The 19,116-nt window shown below is 54.4% G+C and overlaps 7 protein-coding genes across 7 annotated transcripts; 1 reads left to right on the top strand and 6 right to left on the bottom strand.

The window, feature by feature from the left end:
• Nucleotides 1-593: 593 nt before the first annotated feature.
• On the bottom strand, nucleotides 594-2,981 carry UMAG_02687 (uncharacterized protein; the record flags this gene model as incomplete). The annotated part of the gene is made up of 1 exon (XM_011390763.1): nucleotides 594-2,981. The coding sequence occupies one exon, from the start codon at nucleotides 2,979-2,981 to the stop codon at nucleotides 594-596; it is 2,388 nt and encodes a 795-aa protein (XP_011389065.1).
• Nucleotides 2,982-4,130: 1,149 nt separating this feature from the next.
• UMAG_02686 (uncharacterized protein) lies at nucleotides 4,131-7,301 on the bottom strand (the record flags this gene model as incomplete). The annotated part of the gene is made up of 1 exon (XM_011390762.1): nucleotides 4,131-7,301. One exon carries the CDS (start codon nucleotides 7,299-7,301, stop codon nucleotides 4,131-4,133), a length of 3,171 nt encoding a protein of 1,056 aa, XP_011389064.1.
• A 1,060-nt stretch (nucleotides 7,302-8,361) lies between these two features.
• UMAG_02685 (uncharacterized protein) lies at nucleotides 8,362-9,998 on the top strand (the record flags this gene model as incomplete). The annotated part of the gene is made up of 2 exons (XM_011390761.1): nucleotides 8,362-9,614; nucleotides 9,692-9,998. 2 exons carry the CDS (start codon nucleotides 8,362-8,364, stop codon nucleotides 9,996-9,998), a joined length of 1,560 nt encoding a protein of 519 aa, XP_011389063.1.
• A 130-nt stretch (nucleotides 9,999-10,128) lies between these two features.
• UMAG_02684 (putative 26S proteasome non-atpase regulatory subunit Rpn6) lies at nucleotides 10,129-11,391 on the bottom strand (the record flags this gene model as incomplete). The annotated part of the gene is made up of 1 exon (XM_011390760.1): nucleotides 10,129-11,391. The coding sequence occupies one exon, from the start codon at nucleotides 11,389-11,391 to the stop codon at nucleotides 10,129-10,131; it is 1,263 nt and encodes a 420-aa protein (XP_011389062.1).
• A 727-nt stretch (nucleotides 11,392-12,118) lies between these two features.
• UMAG_02683 (D-arabinose 1-dehydrogenase (NAD(P)(+)) ARA2) lies at nucleotides 12,119-13,531 on the bottom strand (the record flags this gene model as incomplete). The annotated part of the gene is made up of 1 exon (XM_011390759.1): nucleotides 12,119-13,531. One exon carries the CDS (start codon nucleotides 13,529-13,531, stop codon nucleotides 12,119-12,121), a length of 1,413 nt encoding a protein of 470 aa, XP_011389061.1.
• A 658-nt stretch (nucleotides 13,532-14,189) lies between these two features.
• Nucleotides 14,190-17,180, bottom strand: UMAG_02682 (uncharacterized protein; the record flags this gene model as incomplete). Its single annotated transcript, XM_011390758.1, has 1 exon — nucleotides 14,190-17,180. The coding sequence occupies one exon, from the start codon at nucleotides 17,178-17,180 to the stop codon at nucleotides 14,190-14,192; it is 2,991 nt and encodes a 996-aa protein (XP_011389060.1).
• Nucleotides 17,181-18,523: 1,343 nt separating this feature from the next.
• Nucleotides 18,524-19,067, bottom strand: UMAG_10315 (uncharacterized protein; the record flags this gene model as incomplete). The annotated part of the gene is made up of 3 exons (XM_011390894.1): nucleotides 18,524-18,588; nucleotides 18,695-18,757; nucleotides 18,848-19,067. The coding sequence occupies 3 exons, from the start codon at nucleotides 19,065-19,067 to the stop codon at nucleotides 18,524-18,526; spliced, it is 348 nt and encodes a 115-aa protein (XP_011389196.1).
• Nucleotides 19,068-19,116: the final 49 nt, after the last annotated feature.

Genomic DNA, 19,116 nt, shown 5'->3' with positions numbered 1-19,116 from the left:
GGCAAAGCGACATACACATTGACGTGCTGGGATCACTGCATGTCTTTTGCTGGGCCTTAAAGCCGCAATGAGCAGTCTTTGAAGTTGACTTGTGTCTAACAAGTGTTAAGAAGGTGAGATTTGTCGTGGTTGAACGAGGAAGGGAAGAAGAATTCTCCAAGTTGAACAGGAATTCTTTTACGATTGGCCTATTCACGATTCAGATTCGTGAGTGATTGACCGCATCGTAACGAATGGGCTTTTGTGACTTGTGTGCTCAGCGCGTGTCTCCCGTGTTTGTTTTTTTTCCCGGGATTGTGTTCACTCATCGCCTGATCGCTTCGGCCTGTTTTTATTTTTATTTTCTGCTCGCACGGAAGATCGACGAACAAAGACCACCGCAATTCGACAAAGCTCACCGCTCGTTCGATCTTCTTGCTCACATCGAGCCATCGCAGTCACTCGGGCTCAGTTTCGAAACGGACCCACGCCAGGAGCACACACACGGCATCTTCGATGCAGCTCCATCTGGCTTAAAAATCTAGCGTCCATTGGTGAAGATGGGAAAAGGTGAATGGTGACGATAATGGAAACAGCATGCTCACCATCTTCCTTCAAGGGGTGCTGCTGCCCGGCGCAGTGTCTGCAGTAGCGATGGAGCTCGACAGCACATCGTTGATCGAAGTGTCCTTGAACCCTTGAGTCAGAGCGTCGATCTGGGTGCCCGTTCCAGGGCCGGATCGCTTCTGCTCTTCCAGAATGCCCAGCGTAGGGACTGCGAGTGGGGCAGCTCCCAGTGGCAAAAGCTCTGCTCCGCCAGATGCTGACATAGATGCCGTAGAGCTGGCTTGAACGAGAGCGCTCAGCGAAGAAGTCTTGCCATCGGCTGCGTTGACTGGAGGCGAGCGCGAGCTGAGACCTGTCAAGTCGCCGACGCCGTCGCGGAAATCACGACCAATCTTTTGTGGTCGGATCTGCGATGTGGTGGGAGAAGCGACAGCAGCTGGAATAGGGCTTGTCATGGCCGACACTGCGGAAGAAGAGGCGGGCGCCGCAGCCGAATCCACTTCCAACTTTGCTGCCTTCGAAGGAGAGCCAATAACTGGTTTCGGAGATGGAGCTGCAGGCGCGATCGGCGTCACCGCTGCGAGATCTGCAGCACTGTGAGCTCCATTGGTATCATTCGTAGCAGCCGCGCGCAATGTCGCAGCGCTGGAGCTAGCAATGCTGCCGTGACCACTTGTTGGCGCTGCAGGAGTTGCAGCTGGCATAGCCGAGAGTGGCGTCATCGAGGTGAATCCGCTGCCAAATCCGCTGTCTCGACCAGCCAAGCTCGAGGCCGTACTGGCATGGCGCGATGCTACCGCCGAATTGGGCTGCGTGGCTGGTTGATCTGGTGGTGCCATGCCGATCATGGGTCCTCCTCGTGCCAACAATGCCTGCCGGACCATATCAGCCGAGGGACCTTCACCGTCGTCTTCGCTATCCGATGCGGCGGATTCCGTGCCAGAAACACTGGCACTGGAAGCAGTGTCGCCGTCCCAGATGTCTTCCTCTTCGTCATCATCATCGTCATCTTCGCGGTTGAGCATCTCCTCGATCGTCTGCTCCACCTCTTCGTACTGCGCACGGAGAATGGCCTGGCCTTCCGGCACGCTGCCGTCGCGTCCGAGCCACTTTCGTACACCCGTGTCGTTGCCGTCCTTGTCGAGCACTTTGCTTCGCATGCCATCGATCTGGTGCAGTGCCAAGCGGTAGGGATACAGATCGCGCATGGTGAAGGGACCTCCATACTTGGAGACTTCTTTGAGGCATTTGGACACGGTAGATAGCTTGTTGCTGATGGGCATCAATTCTTCCGAGATGGGCTCGGACGAAGCGACGAGCCGGTAGATGAGACCGTAGCATCTTCGAAGCAAGTAGAGAAGAACAAGTTGTCCCTCGGGCTGTTTGCCCTCCGAGTCGACAAACTTGCCATTGACGCGCAGTCGGTCGATCTCCTTGAGCGTCACCTGATAGTTCCAAAGATCCGTCTCTCGCAGCGTCCATCGATGTGTCAAGACGAGATGCTCGAGTTGTGACTTGATCTCGACAAGTCGGTCGTAAATGGGCTGCAGTGTCATAGGAACCTCGTCGTTGCGCACCGTCATGTCGTGGCAAATCTCGAAGCACTCTTCCAATAGACCGACGAGGATCGCTTGACCTGCGGGCACCGAGCTGCCTCCGGGACCCAAGAACTTACCATCGACCCGCTTGGCGTCGATCTTTCGAAGCTCTTCCTGCAACTGCTTGATTTCTGCTCGCGCCGGTTTGGGCTTGGCTGCTGCTGCTGCCAGTTGCCGACGGATTGAGATGATCTTCTGATGGATGGGAACGAGCTCGACGGAAAGTACCTTGAGCGTTCCCTCGAGTTTACGAACTGTCTTTTCGCACGTCTCTAGTTTGCGCGTCATAAGCTTGGTGAGTTGGGGCGGATGTCGGCCGCCATCGCCGTCTCTGCGGATGATCTCGCGCAGCTCGGTCAGACGCGAGCCGAAAGGTTGCAGGTCGGCTTCGGTGTAGATACCGGACTCCTGCAGATGATCGAGCAATTGTTTCATACAGCTTAGCTGAGAAAAGGTGGCAGGAGACTCTCGGCTGCGTCCGATGGTGAGGAAGAAGAGACTAAGAAGAGAAAAGACGTCGTTGAGCGTTGTATCGACTCGATTGTGCTGGAGGACGGGCGAATCGTCTGTGGCGTTGGCATCGGATGGATCGGCTTGCTCGTGGTGATCCGAGGTGGAGCTGGCGGTGGATGTTGCCTGTGCGTTGGCCTGCTGTTCGTCTCGTACGGCGTTGAGCTTGGTCACCTGTTTGATGACTTGTTGATAGAGCTGTTGAACGTCGTGAGATCGAATGAACTCGGAGCTGTCCTTTTTCAATGCGGTGAGCCTGTTTCGGATGTTGATGAGCGCCTCGAGGATGGGCAGCTCCTCGTGCGGGATGCTCGACATGCTCGACATGGTGAAAAAGGTAGCGCTGTGCCAGCGGTGTTAATTTCTATCCTATCTAGATAGCGCAAAGTGGAGAAATGAGAGCGACTCTGCAACGTGACTTGGAGGAAGGAGCGTAAAAGAAGCTGTATGCCGCGGACGTCCTGAAACTATGGCCGCTCCGATGGATAGACGAGTAGCTGGCGGACACCCAAGGCTGACAGCGACAGTCGAGGTGATTTGGAGTAGTACGTGGCTTGCAAACTGAGTCTCGACGTGCGCGACAGCCGATGAGACGAACGAAGGTGATAAACAACAGTAATGATGGGTAGCCAATCGTGAATCGACAAAACGAGACCAAGTGGCGCCTTCTGATGAAACGCACTCAGCACCAATTCCGAACAAAGCCAATCTCTAGAAGGAGACGTGGGTCTGGTGATGTGATCAGATCGTAACGAATGGAATGGTCAGACGGAAAGCCGCGGAGCTGCCGAAGTCGTGAGTGAAAGTTCAAGGTTGGATTCAGATGCGACAACCAACTCTCTCATAACTAGTCACGAGTCCGTGAATCGTGAATCTCAGTGTGAGTCTCAGGTCTCAACCAGAACGCGTGAAATCTTGAATGTGTGTGGCACCTCGTCTGGCTGCATGCCTAAGCGGAATTTCCAGAATGCTCGCTCAGCTCGAGGATGCCGGTCAAGGCTGAGCTTTGTTTCCAGAAAACGCAGCGCCGCCTGGCCCACTTTTTCGATGATTTTCTACGTTCGAATCAGCTGTGTGTGTATCAGAAATAGCGCAGCACGATGTTGTTTTGTGAACACTCACACTCGTGGCTCAGTGACTTGCGCTATCGCGAGTGGGCCTCACTGACCAGAGAGATACTCACGACTGATACGCCACGGACACCACTCACAAGTACCACGCGATACATCACGCGCTACATCACCGCATTTGTCATCCGTAATACCATTATGATTCGTATCTCACAGACTTCAGTTCCTACGTACGCGATCTGCTATTGCCATAGCCTTTCTTCAAGATTGGGTGTTGAGATTGTGAAAAAACGAATGACGAAAGAGTATGATCTTGATCATAGAAGAACCATTGTACGTAAAAAAAAGGAGAGTAGAGCAGGGCTCATCGCCTTACTCAAACGAGAGCTGCTATGAAACATCTAGACTAGCCACTGGACTTCCTGTTCTTCTCCTTTTCACGCCGCTTTGCATTCTTCTTGCGGTTCTGTTGCCTCTTTTTATCGTCCTTGCTCAAAGTGCCGCTGTTGGCAGGATCGGAGCCAGAAGGCGAGTCGCCTCGCAGCAACGGAGAGCTTGACCCGCTTCCACTCGTCTCGGCAGCTTGCTTCGATTCTGCGGTGGGAAGACCGTTGCTAGCGCTGGCATCGCTGGCATCGCTGGCAGAGGCCTCCGGCTGTGAGGAGAACTTGGCTAGACCAGCGTCGCCAGCCTCCTTGAGCGGGTCTCCTGGCTCGCCAGTGACCGCTGGTGGAACAATGCCGAGCATACCCGGCTGCAGCTCGGCCTCCTGCTTGCTCGCCTCTCTGCTGATAACATCTGTGCTCGTTTCCGTGTCCTCAATCGCCTCACGAGATGCCTCCTGCGCAGCTGCAGCCGCCTCCTGCTCCTTTTGCGTCTTGATCTGCTGCTCCCACATCTTGCTGTACAGGCCTCCCTGGGCGATCAGATCAGCATGCGAGCCCGCTTCCACCACACGACCGGCATCCATAACAATGATAGTATCACAGTTGATGATGGTGGACAGGCGGTGCGCAATGGTCAAGCTCGATCGGCCTTGCATGAGATTGTTGAGCGCAGACTGCAATTGACGCTCCGTTTGACTGTCGAGCGCCGAAGTCGCTTCATCCAACAGCAAAATTGGAGGGTTCTTGAGGATGGTTCGTGCAATGGCGACGCGCTGCTTTTCGCCTCCAGACAGACGCACACCGCGCTCGCCTACCACAGTGCCGTAACCTTCGGGGAAGCTCAGGATACGGTCGTGGATCTGAGCCGCAAGAGCGGCGGCTTCAACGGCCTCGTCCGACGCTTTGGTGTCACCGTACAGAATGTTGGTGCGAATGTCGTTGTTGAACAGCGAAGGTTCTTGGGGCACGATGCCGATGGCGCGTCGAAGCGAGCTCTGTGTCACGTTGCGAATGTCTTGCCCATCGATGAGGATGCGTCCCGACTGGATGTCATAAAAGCGGTATAGCAAGCGCAGAACGGATGACTTGCCGGCACCTGATTCTCCGACCAAAGCTACACTCGAGTGACGGTCGATTTTGAAACTCAAGCCTTTGAGCGCCTCGACCTTGCCATCGTACGAGAAACGTACATCCTGGAATTCAATGACACCATCCGTGACAACAAGGTCTTTGGCGCCGGGCACATCTTGCACTTCGGTCTTCTCCTCGAGCAGCGTCATGAGCTTATCCGTGTCGACGAGATTCTGCTGCACCACGCGGTAGAGAGTGCCAAGCATCGAGAGAGGCTGGTATACCTGTTGCAGATAGGTGACAAACACGACAAACTGAGAGCTAGTCGTCTCGCCACGAACAACGCTTTCAGCCGCAAGCATGATGGTGAAAAGGGTTCCAAAACCGAGAATGAGGTTTTGCACCATGTTGAGCATGTTGAGACTGCCGATCACCTTGAACTCGGCCTTCTGGTAGTCTTCGAGGGCACTGCGGAAGCGCCCGGCTTCATAGGCTTCGGCAGAAAGACATTTGACCGTCTCCCAATTCATGAGCACGTCAGCAGAGATGGCCCTGCAGATGGTGTCCTTGTTGTTCATAGCGCGACGAAGGCCGGTACGCCATGTGGTGAGCTGAATGCTGGTCCAAGTATAGGCGACCATGACGAAGAAGAGCGCGACACCGATGGCAGGGCTAAAGGTGCGTGTCATGTAGATCATGGCAACAAAGATGTCGATAAAGACGGGTAGCAAGCTGAAGAGGAGATACTGGAAAAAGTTGTTGATGGCGCTGCCACGATCAAGGATTCTGAGCACCTCGCCGGTCTTTTTCTTGGTGTGGAACGACATGCTGAGGTTGAGTAGATGCTCAAACGCCATCATACTCATCATGCGGTCCGAGTACTGCTCGACGGGGACCCACAAGGTGTTCTGAAGCACAGTGAGCAAACTTCCTTGACCCTGCAGCATCTTGAGGCCAGCATAAAGGACGACATCGAGCCAAGGCGAAGAGCCTGTTGAGAGGTCATCGACGAGCTTACCGAGAGCGAGCGGAGTAAACAAGTTGACGACACGTGCTCCCAGGAGCAGGGCGACACAGACCAATGCAGTGAGCTGGAGTCGAACGGACTTGGAAGGCCAAAGGTAGGGGAAGAGAAAGCGGATGCGGTAGAGGAAGACCCTGAACGTCGGTGGAGGCGGTTGAGCAGCAACGGTGAGGCCCATCGAGGCATTTGGATCTCGGTTGGGAGTCTGCGTGCCTGAATTAGCCGCCGACTTTTGCTTTGCGTTGCCATTAGTTCCAGTTGCACCATATGAAGGAGTGCTAGAGTTGGCAGGCGCTTGAAGAAGGCTGGTTGATTCGTCGTGAGCCGAGCGTGATTGAGACGAGGATGGATGATCGGCAGCCGCTGCTTGATTGGCAAGGTCGGCAGCTCGTACAAAGCGGACACGGTCCCAGGACAAAGCAAGGATAAGGATGGGGTAGAGAAGGATGAGACGGAAAATGACGAGGCCGAGTTGTGCAATGGTCCATGTACTGGTGGATGGCAGGTCGCGGCGCTCTTTCGGGATCATGTAGAGGACGACAAGACAGATGTCGGCGAACGCGCCGATAATCACGGACCATGCCGACTTACCTCTGCCGTAGGTTCCCCTACCTCGTTGCTTTTCCTCCCACAATGCAGCGATGACCACGGAGCCCCAAGCGAGCAGTCCACCAAGCGCCTGTACATCGACGGCTCTCCACAAAGGAAGATCAGGCTGCCATTCTTGAGGAGGCAATACAGCGCGCAGGATGATGAGCACACCCGATGCAAAAAAGGTGGCGGCTAAGCCAAGCTGTGTTGACTGTGTCAATAGACGGCGGCGAGATCGAACAGGCACGATGACAGGGGTTGGTTGAGGTGGCACATCCCGATCATGGCCCTCTTCGCGTTCAGCCTCTGCCCGCAACTGGTCATAGTCGGAGCGGCGTGGATACAGGATGCGGCAGAGCAGCGCCTTCGTTGGCTGTAGTAAGACCGATGCCAGAGCGATAACAAGGATAGCGGCGGGCTGAAGGATGCGGAGAACGGTGAGTGCCTGGTCAAAGTCGGCATGTTTTGGCGTCGTCAGGAGCCAGGCTGGAGAAGAATCCGCCATCGTGAAGCTTCCCAGCAGACCGAGCTGTGACACGCCTGCGTACTGATCGGGTCGTAAGTACGCTTTTGAGCGAGTGAGTTGAGCAAGCTCTGTTGATGAGTATGTAGGATGGTGGTAGATGCTTCTTGATGTTGAGCCTGTGTCACTTTTTTTGCTTGCATTTAGGCGAAGCTGAACAATCAGCACTTGCGACATTTTTCGAAGCACCGCAGCCTAATCAAAGCACGTGATCTGCGAGTTGTTTTCGCTTCCTGATTCCCCTTCCGGAAGCCGCGATTTTGGGCTTGTTTGGCAGCCACAGTCACGAAGGTGTATGCCTGCCACAGGTACGAACACGATCTGCTGGACATGGTTTCATCATGCTCCTCCTGCTCGGTCGCATCCCTTGGTCAATTGTCCATGATCTAGCATTGAGACCAGCTGCAACCGAGTTCCTGAATTTTAGCATGCCGTGCGGTGTTCGTCAGATTGAAGCTTCCTCAAGTTCTTCCAAACGTGTTTTGCCTTGACTGGACGAGCCTCTATTGTTGGCTCTTGTGATGATGCTATCAGAAGCGCCTGAAAGAGAAGGCGTTTGACAGAACAAAGAGTGAAAGAGACGGACCAACCAAGGTCCAGGTGTCACGAGCGTGTGTGTTGTGTGTTGCCAGACGGTGTACACGCCTTGCCAGAAAAGAAATCACGAATCTGTGAATTGCACGGATCAACGCGGACGAAAAAAGTTAAGCCGGCGGCTCTAACTCTGCTCGAGTGCCTCAGATTTCGATTTGCCGAGCTGTCAATCGTGAATCACGAATGGCAAAAGAGGCTGACTCACGGCTTGTATTCGGCAGCTCGCCTCCGCAGAAGCTCACCAGCACGTTCCTCTGTCGTGTTAATCTAGCACAGCCTCAGTTGCGATCCTCACACATAGCGTGAGCTTTCGCAAGTTTCCTGCCGTCGGCCGTGCTCCGTAGCGCCGGCTTGCTATACAAGTTGTCGTCGCTCGCTGCTCTTCCTGTCCCCCCTCCTTCACCACTTCCGGCGAATTCGAGGTAGACTGAACAGATCGCTCGCAGTCATGACGCCTCATGGTGAATCAAGCGATGCCTCCATTGGCGATCAAGTGGCGCACAAGCTCAAGGCCACCGCTGATGCCGTACTTTCCGCCATTCAGCACGAAGATCAATCTGAAGCGCACCGCATCTTCCGTTCGCACCCTGGTCACAACGGTCGTCGGGCTTCTAACATCTCGTCTGCCGATAAGCACGCCTTCCAATCCTCTTTGCATCGGACTCAAGAGGAAATTGGTGAACGCTTCCCCGCCATCGAACATCCCGGTTCTACCGGTGTCATTTACGTCACCGACCGTGCTACCAGCAACGGCTTCTACTATGGTAATCCGGAATGGGCCAACATGGGCCAAGGAGCGCCCGAAGTGGGTAACATCGAGGGAGGGGTGCCTCGAATGCTTCAATTCGATCTGAGCGAGTTTGGCGAGGGTGTACACGAGTATGCACCCAACACGGGCACCATGGCGTTGCGAAAGGCAGTGGCCAACTACTACAACCAGACGTTCCGACAGAACCACACCAAAAAATTCGACTATAGCAACGTGTGCATCGTCCCCGGTGGACGCGCAGGTATGACTCGGTTGGCGGCGGTGATCGGAAACGTCAACTGCGGCTATCAATTGCCTGAGTATACGAGCTACGAAAGCATGTTGAGTGCGTTCAAGAGTCTCGTGCCCATTCCAACGGTGCTTTCCGAGGAAGATCGATACAAGCTCAGCACCGACGATTTGCGAAAGGAGATCAAGGGTCGTGGCTTGAGCGCTATGATCATGTCGAACCCGCGCAACCCGACCGGTATGCTGATCGAAGGTCAAGAGCTCAAGAGACTTGTAGAGACGTCCAAAGAGCTAGGTTGTACGATCCTGCTTGACGAGTTTTACTCATGGTACATGCACGAAGGACCTCTGGGCCGTGCGAATTCTGCCGCCGAACACATCGACGATATCAACGAGACGCCCGTGGTTCTGATCGACGGCCTGACCAAAGGCTTCCGTCTACCTGGATGGAGGGTCTGCTGGGTGGTTGGTCCAAAAGACATTATCACGGCGCTCAACCAGTCTGGCTCGTTCTTGGACGGAGGTACATCCCACCCTATGCAGTGTATGGCGTTGCAGATGCTCGACATCGACCGTTGCAACCAGGACAGGATCGCGCTCCAGAAGCTCTTTAGGCACAAGCGTCAGCACGTGCTGGCGAGACTCAAGAAGATGGGTCTCGAGGTCAAGGTGGAACCTCAGGCAACCTTCTACATCTGGCTCAGGTAGGCTTCCGCTTCCTATCCGACCCTAAACTCAAAGTGACATTACTGATCTCTTCTCTTTTTGCGTCCACCCACAGCCTTGCTAATCTCCCCTCGCCGCTCGACAGCGGACTGGTCATGTTCGAAGAGCTCCTGCGCGAGAAAACCATCGTCGTACCAGGCATCGCCTTCGACATCAACCCAGCTCACCGTCGGAACATCGTCCAGTCTCCCTGCGAAAAGTTCATCCGCATCTCCTACGGTCCCGAGCTCGCTCAGATCAATCGTGGATTGGACGCACTCGAACGCGTTATCGCCAAAGCCGATCCTAATCACGCCGAAAACGCCAAGTTGGGCAAAGGCTTCGCTCCCACAAAAAGCACCCATGCTGACGATCAAAAATGATCCGCGCAGCTCCCACTTGCTCGTTGGGAACATACACACTTACTCAATGCATCGAAACTGCGCTCGCATCACCTATCGTCTGAGACGTGTGTAGAATTGACATTGTGATGCGACTGTATGTGTAAGGAAGCTACGATAGCTTGTTGGCTTTCTTGTACAGTGAGTCGATCACATTTCCTACATGTTTGAGCGTATCCAGTGTCACCTGATACGTCTTATCCTCCACCGGCTGATCGTAGACGACCAGACAACCTGCGCCCTGGTCCAATATGCCGTGGAAGACCTTGTCCAGGATCATTTGGCTCAATTTAACCTCTACCTCGCGCACGGGTTGTCGCACCTCCTTGGCAATGTGAGCGATCTCGACCCTGGAATACGGCTCGATCACCCTCAACAGATTCTGCTCCAACAGCGTATCGTACAGTGCCGATAGGTGGTTTTTGACAATAGGGTCGTTGGAGAGTTCCTCCTTGTACGTACGAAGTGCCTGTTCGAAGCCTTCTAGACTTCGATCCTCGTGCGCCTTGGCAACGGCCTTCATGGCGTCCACGTCCCTACCCGCGTACTTGGTTGCATGTTTGCCACTGATGATGCTGTTGACGTCGTCTGACAGGTTGAGCATGATCTTGCACAGCAACATGTACTTCAACGCCAGCGGTGCTCTTGCATCCTCCTGCAATGCAAACCCCTCGAGCGTTTCGAAAAAGTACGAATACGCGGTGGTGTAGTCCTTGTCTTCCGCGTGCAATACACCGGCTTGCATGTCGAGTTGGGCCTGTAGCGTAGGTGGACAGTAGATCGAGTTAGCCGCCGTCCTCGCTGACGTCAATGCCGCTTTGGCTTTGGGAAGGTTCGAGATGGCATGATTGACCTTGGATTCGAGCAGGTGAACTTCGGTGAGGATCATCTTGTCGTCGAGCTTTTTGAGCTCGCGCAACAGCGTATCGATCAATGGCAGCGCCTCGCGGTAGTTCTTGCTATCAAAGTAGAGTCCGATAAGTTTGGTCTCGAGATTCTGCTTGAGGAAGATACGCCTTTCCGACTTGGCCCACTCGGCGTTCTCCTTGGTCGCCTGAATTTGCGTTTGCTGGCTACCGGGGATACCTTCAAAGTAGTCGATGAGCGTGCGCACCAGCTTGGCAGTCTTGGCCTTGGCGATAGAGCTCATAAATGTGCGTGAGGAACGCACGGTCTCTGCGAGCGCTTCGGCGTTTTGGGTATCGCGGTAGAGACCTCCCAGACGTAGGAGCGCGGCTTCTTGCTCCTTGAGCTGCGCATCGTCAGTAGAAGTCGACTGATTCGTAAGGATTGATTTGAGGATTCGCTCACCCTCCTGGTTGTTCCCTGCCTTGATGGCCTCGTCAGCCTGTGCTACTGTCTGCGCTACCGTCATGATGTCGCCGCTTTTGCTTTTCAGCTGTCCAAGCTATCCACGCGTCTCCTCGAGATTAGATTGACCGCAGGCGGAGACCAGAACGCAATTCAATGCAGATATGAGAACAGAGCTTTCGTGATGAGATGACGATTTGGTACCAATGCCGAGCAACGGTGGACTTGATGACCTGCGGAAATATGAGATTCGGCTGTGCGTAGTGTCGTCGTTGTCGCTAACTGAAAGGTGTAAACAGGTGATGGCGGTGGTCGTTCAAGTGATGCTGCGATTTCCAGAAAGGAAACTCGATGGTTACGCGTCAGCTGGCCTACGCCCAGGCCTTCGTTCGCATTTAAGTTACTGCCAGTCTGCTGCCGCAATCGTGAATCTCTTCGCAAAGGCGCAGTGGCCCGTGATCGAGCAATTCACGATTCGTGATTCGTGATTTGCCTCCACACAACACCTGACGCCTCACGCCTTGGACGTTTCACGTTTCACGATTCGTGATTCTTTCAGAGTGTTACGCCTGTAACGCTGACATTCACGGACACTGCTCACTCGTGACTCGTGACTGCGCTCACGGCAGCCACAACACTCAGACTCGTGACTCGTGACTTCATGCTTCATATCACGTAACTACTATATGTGTTGTGTAGCTCATGCACTCAAAAGACCCCATTTGACGATCTGTTCATACTGAATCGTGAAGATGTGCATACATGATCGACCCTCGAAGATGAGTCCAATATCAAAGACCGCTAGCCCAACTCCACTCGCGCACCCCACGTTGCGCAAACAGCTCGCGAATCACCTTCTCGTTCTGCGTCTGCTTCTTGTACTTTGCCAAATTCGCATCCTTGTCCTCCTGTTTTCCGGGATAGAGCGCTGTACCAGCTTCAGCAGCTCCGGCCGACAATACGCGGTACGCCTCGACAGCGCTGTGCACATGATCTGGGTGGCTCAGACCCACCAATGTTCTCAGCTGTGGACCGTTGCCGCTGGGATGCGGGAGTTCGGATCCGCGGAAGCCGTACGCGAGCGAGGTGAGGGTGAGCGAGCTACCTTGAGAAATGAGTGTTTGGCTAGCTTCCTTGGTGGCGGCTTTGAGGGCGTTGCTTGCCGGATGCCATGGTGGCGGTGTGCCGTCGGTCAAAAGTCCCATTGAGAAGGGCGAGCCGTTCATCAGAAGTGGTGCTTTCCAGTGCAGCTCTTTGAGCGAGTCCTCGCCGTCCTTTCCACGAGGATCGGCAGCAAAGAGGTCTTTCCAGCCCATCAGCACGTCCGAGTGCAGACAGTGGTTAGAGTAGCTCAACACCACGTCGAGCGGACGAAAAGGCGCTGTGGTAGCTACCAGTCTTGATAGTCGCAACAGAACGGGCAAAGGGTAGCCAGAGATACCAACGCTTCGAACTACACCCTCGTCTTTCAACTTGAACAATGTTCTGATCGCTTCCAAGAATTGTTCGTCGCCCTGTCCGTGCACCTTGCTTGCATCTTTGAGAGTCGCTGCTAGACCCAAAGATGCAAGCACTTGTTCTTTCGAATCCAAACCCACCTCTTTTGGAGCCACGAGTCCAGAAACGACTCCACTCTCCCACCCTTGATCGTGACTCCTTCCCACCTTCTCACATACAAACTCGGCATCGTGCGTAAGTGCTACATCCACATACTCGGTGCCCAATCTTCTACAACTTGCCCTGACACTCTCGTCGATCTTGGTCGCGGTGTAGTTGAAGTGCTCCTTCTCGGGGCCGTACCTTCCGCACTTTGTGATGATGAAGTACGATTCGCGAGGAAACTCGGGCTGTAGACGGCGCAAGATGTTGCCCAGCGTAAATTCAGACGGAAAGTAGTATGGAGATGTGTCGAACGCGTTGAATCCGTAACGGAGGGCTAGGCGAACGGTTCGAATGGGAAGGTCCGAGGCTAACGTTTCAGAGGTGTTGTACATATCCTGACCGAACACGCCGCCTCCAAAGACAAGTGGGGACGCATCGGACGCTAGATTGCCTCTACCACCAGCGAGGTTAGCGGGTGCATTAATCGCACATGTACGCCACGGTGCAAGACCGCCTTGCAGTTCATCTTGCACCAGAGAATCAAGTTCAGGCTGCTGTGGAAAGTCGGAATTGCTTGGCTCGACCGAAGGATAAACCGGCATCTTGAACACGGAGATGTGGGCTTATTGGTTTGGCTAATCTGCAGATGCATATGAGATGGAGGATGCAGGAAGACGATGCTCAACCTTTGCTGCTTAAAAGCAGATCAGACGTAGACACTCTTACCTTTAAAGAGCGTTGCGACTCGAACAAAACAAACACAAAAAGACGGAAAGCACGACCAGACACACAGAGCATTCTTCTATTTGGCGTTTGAGTGTGGAGAGGCGTGGACGGTGTTTAGTGCGGCTGTCTAGCGAAAAACAAGAATCGTGAATCATCGCATCGACAACTTCCGCCCCCACTTTTGGGAAATCTTGAACTGCAACCAACACGCATAGATCGGCGTGGGCGCCATCTTGCTTGCCCCACAGTTCCATGAAAAGAAAACAGCCAGCATAGCGGTTCACCTCCGCCAACACTCACGGCTGTATCTCAAACACGAATCGCTACCACTCGGACGACGCAGTGGATCCGGACCATGGCTCCACAGGAAGCACGGACGAATGCGCAACACCACATTTCAAGGCAATAGAAGCGGGACTCGAAACTTTTATTTTGGAAAAAAAAAGGGAAGCAAGACGAGAGCATACCAGGCTAAGGCGCGTACGACGAAAGCGTTCGTGCTGCCGGCAGATGCACAGAGAGTTGCGCATCTACTCAGAGCGTATCAGTCTCGTCAGTGTCACCGTTTCCGAGCTGCTTGTACCTCTCATCTGAGTCGAGCTCTTCCGGACTGGCAACGGGCGCCGTCGCAGTCTCTCCTTCAGCGAAGGTAGAGCCGATCTCGGATTTGCCAAACGGTCTGCCCCTGGGAGGAGCGGCAGTGACAGGCGTGCTCGGAACACTGACAGGCAACGGAGTGCTCTTGAATCGACTCACGCGTGTTCCAGATGGCGTGTTGCTTCGGCTGGCGTCTCCGCTTGCGCTGCGCTCCGTGTTGAGCGCGTTAGTGCGGCCGCGCAACAACGACTCGGCGACAATAGCGGTGGCGATGGTTCCATCGGGAGCCTGGTGACGGATCACGACTGGCTTGTTGGCGCGCGGAACAGCGTGCGTAGGCTGTTCATCCGTGCTGGCCAGCACAGCGCCGGGACCTGGTGAGACAGGCCGTGAGCCTGGACGCGAAAGGGCGCCGTCCGTGCGGCAGCGCGACTCAGCTACCTCAAAGGGAAAATGGACGCCGGCGTTGCCGCTCTTGGGCTGCGTTTCTTTGATCGAAGGCAGTTCAGCACCGCTGCTTTCCAGGACAGGCGTGGGCGGTACTGACAAGCTTTTGGTCGGAGCAAGGTCACCGATGTCGGTGTCCTTCTGGCTGGCACTACGACCAAGCTTGAATCGAGGCAACGTAATCTTGGGACTGGTGGGCAGCTTGAGAATGGAGCTGGGCAACTGCACCTCGTCCGCGTCTTTGGGCGCCTCGACCTTCTTGTCCATCATTTCCTTGTGACCAGGACTGGGAGGAGGACTGATCTGGGCAAAGTTCTGCTCCACCTCGGAATCGTACTCGTCGAGGATCTCCTCGCCGATGAGCTCTTCGAGCACATCTTCGAGTGTGATGATACCGATGGGTACGTCGCGCTGTGCCATCTCGGTGGCTACAGCGCCTGCGTCGACATCCTCTCCTAGCGCCTCGGGGGGCAAGTCTTGTGAGCTGGTCTTGGTCGCATGGCGGTGGTGTCGGCGCAAGTGGCGCGACCAAAAGCCCGACTTTTTGATGGTAGAATCGTCGAGCTGCTTCTCCTCATCAATGTCGCCGAGATCCTCGACGCGGGCGGCGGTGCCAGATCGGGTCACAGCCTGGGTCTTGCGAGGATCATTCTCGTTGCCCAGGTCGACAAAGGAACCAGGCGACGAACGCCGAGTGCGCGAAGAGACAATGGCGAGATGCGAGCGACCCTCTTGGAAAACGTTGAGGAGATTGAGCAGCGGCTCATCGGCAGGGACAGTGGGCAGCGCGTTGATGACCATGTCGCGTACAGGCGTCTCATCTTCGGGATCGAGCAACACACATTGCTTGACCAGAAGTGCACCGATGATCTTTTTGCGCTTGATCGTCGTGGTACCAGACTTCTCGTTCGTGGCCACGGAAGCTGAGACGGTGGTAACCTGAGATTCGGCGTTGACGGGAAGCAACTCTTTGTCAGTTGTGACACTGCCATCAAGTGTGCGCTGGTCGTCTGACGAGGCCTTTGTTTGCGTGTTGCTGGCTTTGCGGCTCAGTGCATTTAGAAGGCCGCTGCCTCGGTTGGGCGTCAAGGTGCCGCTGCCTCCACGGGCACGGTTGACGGGGATCTCGATCTCTTGGTAGACGGGAATGCGCGAGTGGCCGGAGCTGACAATCTGCTGCAGCGTCTCGTAGCCAAGCTTGGACTCGATCGAGATCATGAAGACCTGATCGATGGGCGTCATGGCTTGCTTGACCACCTTCTCCTGGAGATCGAGTGCACCGCCAACAATGGTGACGGTGTCGTTGTTAAGATCGCCGCGGCCGGCAGTAGCAGCATGCATATTGACGAGCTCCTTGAGCTCGGATCGCCTGTAGACGATACCATGGTGCGGGCCAAGGGTCCAGTGGAGTACGCGGGATACGGGGAAGGCGATGGGCCAGAGGAGGATGATGACGACGCGCGTGAGCGGGGCCAGCTTGGCACCAATGGCAAGACCGTATCGAGAGCAGACAGACTGTGGGATAAGTTCGGCGAAGATGACGACGAGCACAATACTGACGATAACGGCCTGGACACCACCACCAAGTAGAGGGTCAGCGATGATGGGCAGCGTCTCGTTGGTGATCATATTGGCGATCAGCAGGGTAGTGAGCAAGAGATGGCCGTCCTTACGGATAGGCATGATCTTCTCGGCATATTGCTTCTGCTTGGGCGTTCCCTGAAGGGCAAGCACCTGTAATTGGGTTTCGTCGAGCGACATGTAACCAAGAGTGAGACCGGCAAACAGACCAGATAGTACGACGAGGATGGGAATCAGAATGCCATAAACTGCCTTTTGGGCCTCGGAAAGCTCGGTCTCATGACATTGAGACTCACTGCCTCCCGAGGTTGCACGCTTCCAGAAGCGGAAGCGCGAGGACGTAGGAGCCACATGCGAAGGGACGACGTCGGCAACAGAGCGCTGCTGAACGGAGAGGCGCTGGTATAGCTGATTCAGGAATGCCTGGGAGCTTTCGCTATCAGTTTCATGGAGCTCGTCACGAATCCACTGTAGAATGTCGTGACTGGATGCGGAAGCAGGTGAGGTGGAGTCAAAATGCGAAGGCGAAGCGTTGGGGACGCTGCCGCGGCGAGCGAGGGCTATGAATCGATCATGGTGTGCTATGTCAGAGTAAGCCTGGAACGAGGCACGAGAGTCACCAAGGGGTTGGGATTGATCGAGAGCAGCTGGGAGGACGCGAGCCTGGGCAGACGAGGCACAAAAGGCCAAAAAGAAGGCGAAGCTGCCGAGGAGGAGGAAAGGGACGTTGAGCGACGATCCAAGTCGGATTGCAGAGAGCGCAGCAGATAAGGTGGATGTGGTACGGCGAGAGGACTGGCGGCGGTTGTTTGAGCAGGCGGACCAGGTGCTGCTGTTGTATTGGGGGTTTAAGGCTCTACAATCATCAAAGTCGGTACCATCGTTGGTAGGATACTCCATTCGTTGAAAAGTGTTTCTCTCGAGGTGTGTAGCGACGCAGAAAAGAGGGACTGCGACGAAACGGTAGTTTGGAATGAGAAAGTCTTAAGTGTTGGAAAGATAGCAAGCTGTCAACGAGAGACGATGCCAAAATATGTTAATACCAAATGAAAGGTTAGGAGGCAAAGATGGCTTGGTATGGTGGGTTGTTGAGTATATATGTGGAAAAGTGCGCAGCCAACACACACTCACACGTCAACGCGCAAGCAAAAGACGAACTAAGAGCCGAATGTGAATCCGCCGCTTGAAGACAGCCTGGCGGTGTGCGGCGGTGCACTGTGGAGCACGGAGGATTTGTGAATATGTTGATTCCAATGAGGCGTAGTGCGTGACGTGCGAATGCGAATGCGGTCCGAGCAGAGCCTGCGGCGCAAATCGCGGCGGTTGGGCAATTGGGCAGAGTCCCTGCAGCGGCAGTCACAGAATTATTCTCTCAAGTAAAGTTTGGAATGGGATTCGTGATTGCAACTCGTAAAAAGTCGCAGTCGTGTGGCACGAGTCGTGAGTTGTGAGTATGGACTTCAGCCGAAAATAGTCACGCGCCGAGGGTAAAGTGTCTCATGTCTGTCTGCTGTGTTCTGGATCATATGTAAAGATTAATAAATAACCTAAGTTAGCAAACGCGCTTGCTTGATTCGTGATTTTGGCTGCAGAGCTTCAACTTGATTTTGGTCTTTCGTTAGTCTTGCCTGTGGGCTGTGCTGTGCAGTGCAACAAGCCATTTTGCCCAGAGTATTCGTGATTTGCCGAGACGCGAAGGCGAGCTTTTGGAGGCTAACTCGACACTCGTCACTCGTACGTAGCTTGCATTTTTCTTTGTCATGCCATCATCTCTTTGCCGGCTGCAGATGGCCACGTAGCTGACGCCAACTTAGCCTTGCTCTGCAAGTGAGGATTGATTTTGTGTGATGTCCTGGAATGGCGAGGAGCGGCTCGTCTATGACGTGTTCTTCTTGTCAGTAACTCCCGTGTTCGACTCTACCCTCCCTTCTCTCAAGCAGCCGGTCGAATGAGGCCACCTAGCTGTCCATGGATCTGCCTCGCCCTCATCCAAGCACTTCAGGGTCTTCGAAAGGCTTGGCTGACTGACTATGGTTGTTGGTCCTTCCTGCCTTCACTCATGTGGAGCTCTCAATCTAACATTCTGTTTTTTATCCGTGAACCGTGATACAACTCCCTCCTCAACCATCGCTACTCAGTTCCGATTGCTGCTGTGTCAAAGGCGGTCCTCACCAATTTGACGAACAGGCTTCTCTCAACACATGCATAGGTAGCACTGAATTCACGATTGATATAAATTCCACTTATCTGGCCGCGCTTGCTGTTGAAGCTTTCAGCAGATCGCTTGCGAATCTCTCGTTGATTGTTTCTGCTCGTGATCAGAAACCCAACAGAAGTTGTCATCAGCCTTCTCATCCTTGATGGCTGCTTGCAACGCCCGACATTTCGCAACAGTCTCCAAGTAAAGAACTCACTCTTGTTCGGACCCCAAGCGGAGCCTGCAGAGCCTGGCGGTGCTTTATACACCTCTGGTCTCTCTGTATCAATCACAAGCGGCCGCACCAAAATCCGTCAATCAGCATGCCGCCCACACCCGATGATCTGTCTCGCTTGTACAATACACTTACGAGCTTCTGCTATTCTTTTGTCGGAAGAATTCGAGTGTACAGCCTTCCATCTGTTTCGCATCCACGTCTCGGCCTCACTAGCATCGAATCCGTTATCGCCCAGTGTTCCACAAGACTTCTTCTTGGCAGCCGAATCCGACCCTTTGGCGCTGTTGGCTTTGGCGCCCAAATCGGCTCCCGAGATGGCTGCTGCTGCGATTGCTGCTGATGTCGACTGCATTGTCTACCTGTGCTGAAGGAGAGCCAAGGGCGTAAGAGCGAGCGTGGTG

This window comes from Mycosarcoma maydis, chromosome 6 (assembly GCF_000328475.2).
Source record: "Mycosarcoma maydis chromosome 6, whole genome shotgun sequence".
Taxonomy (NCBI): domain Eukaryota; kingdom Fungi; phylum Basidiomycota; class Ustilaginomycetes; order Ustilaginales; genus Mycosarcoma; species Mycosarcoma maydis.
The sequence above is the reverse complement of the archived record's forward strand: the minus strand, read 5'-3'. Positions and strand labels throughout refer to the sequence as shown.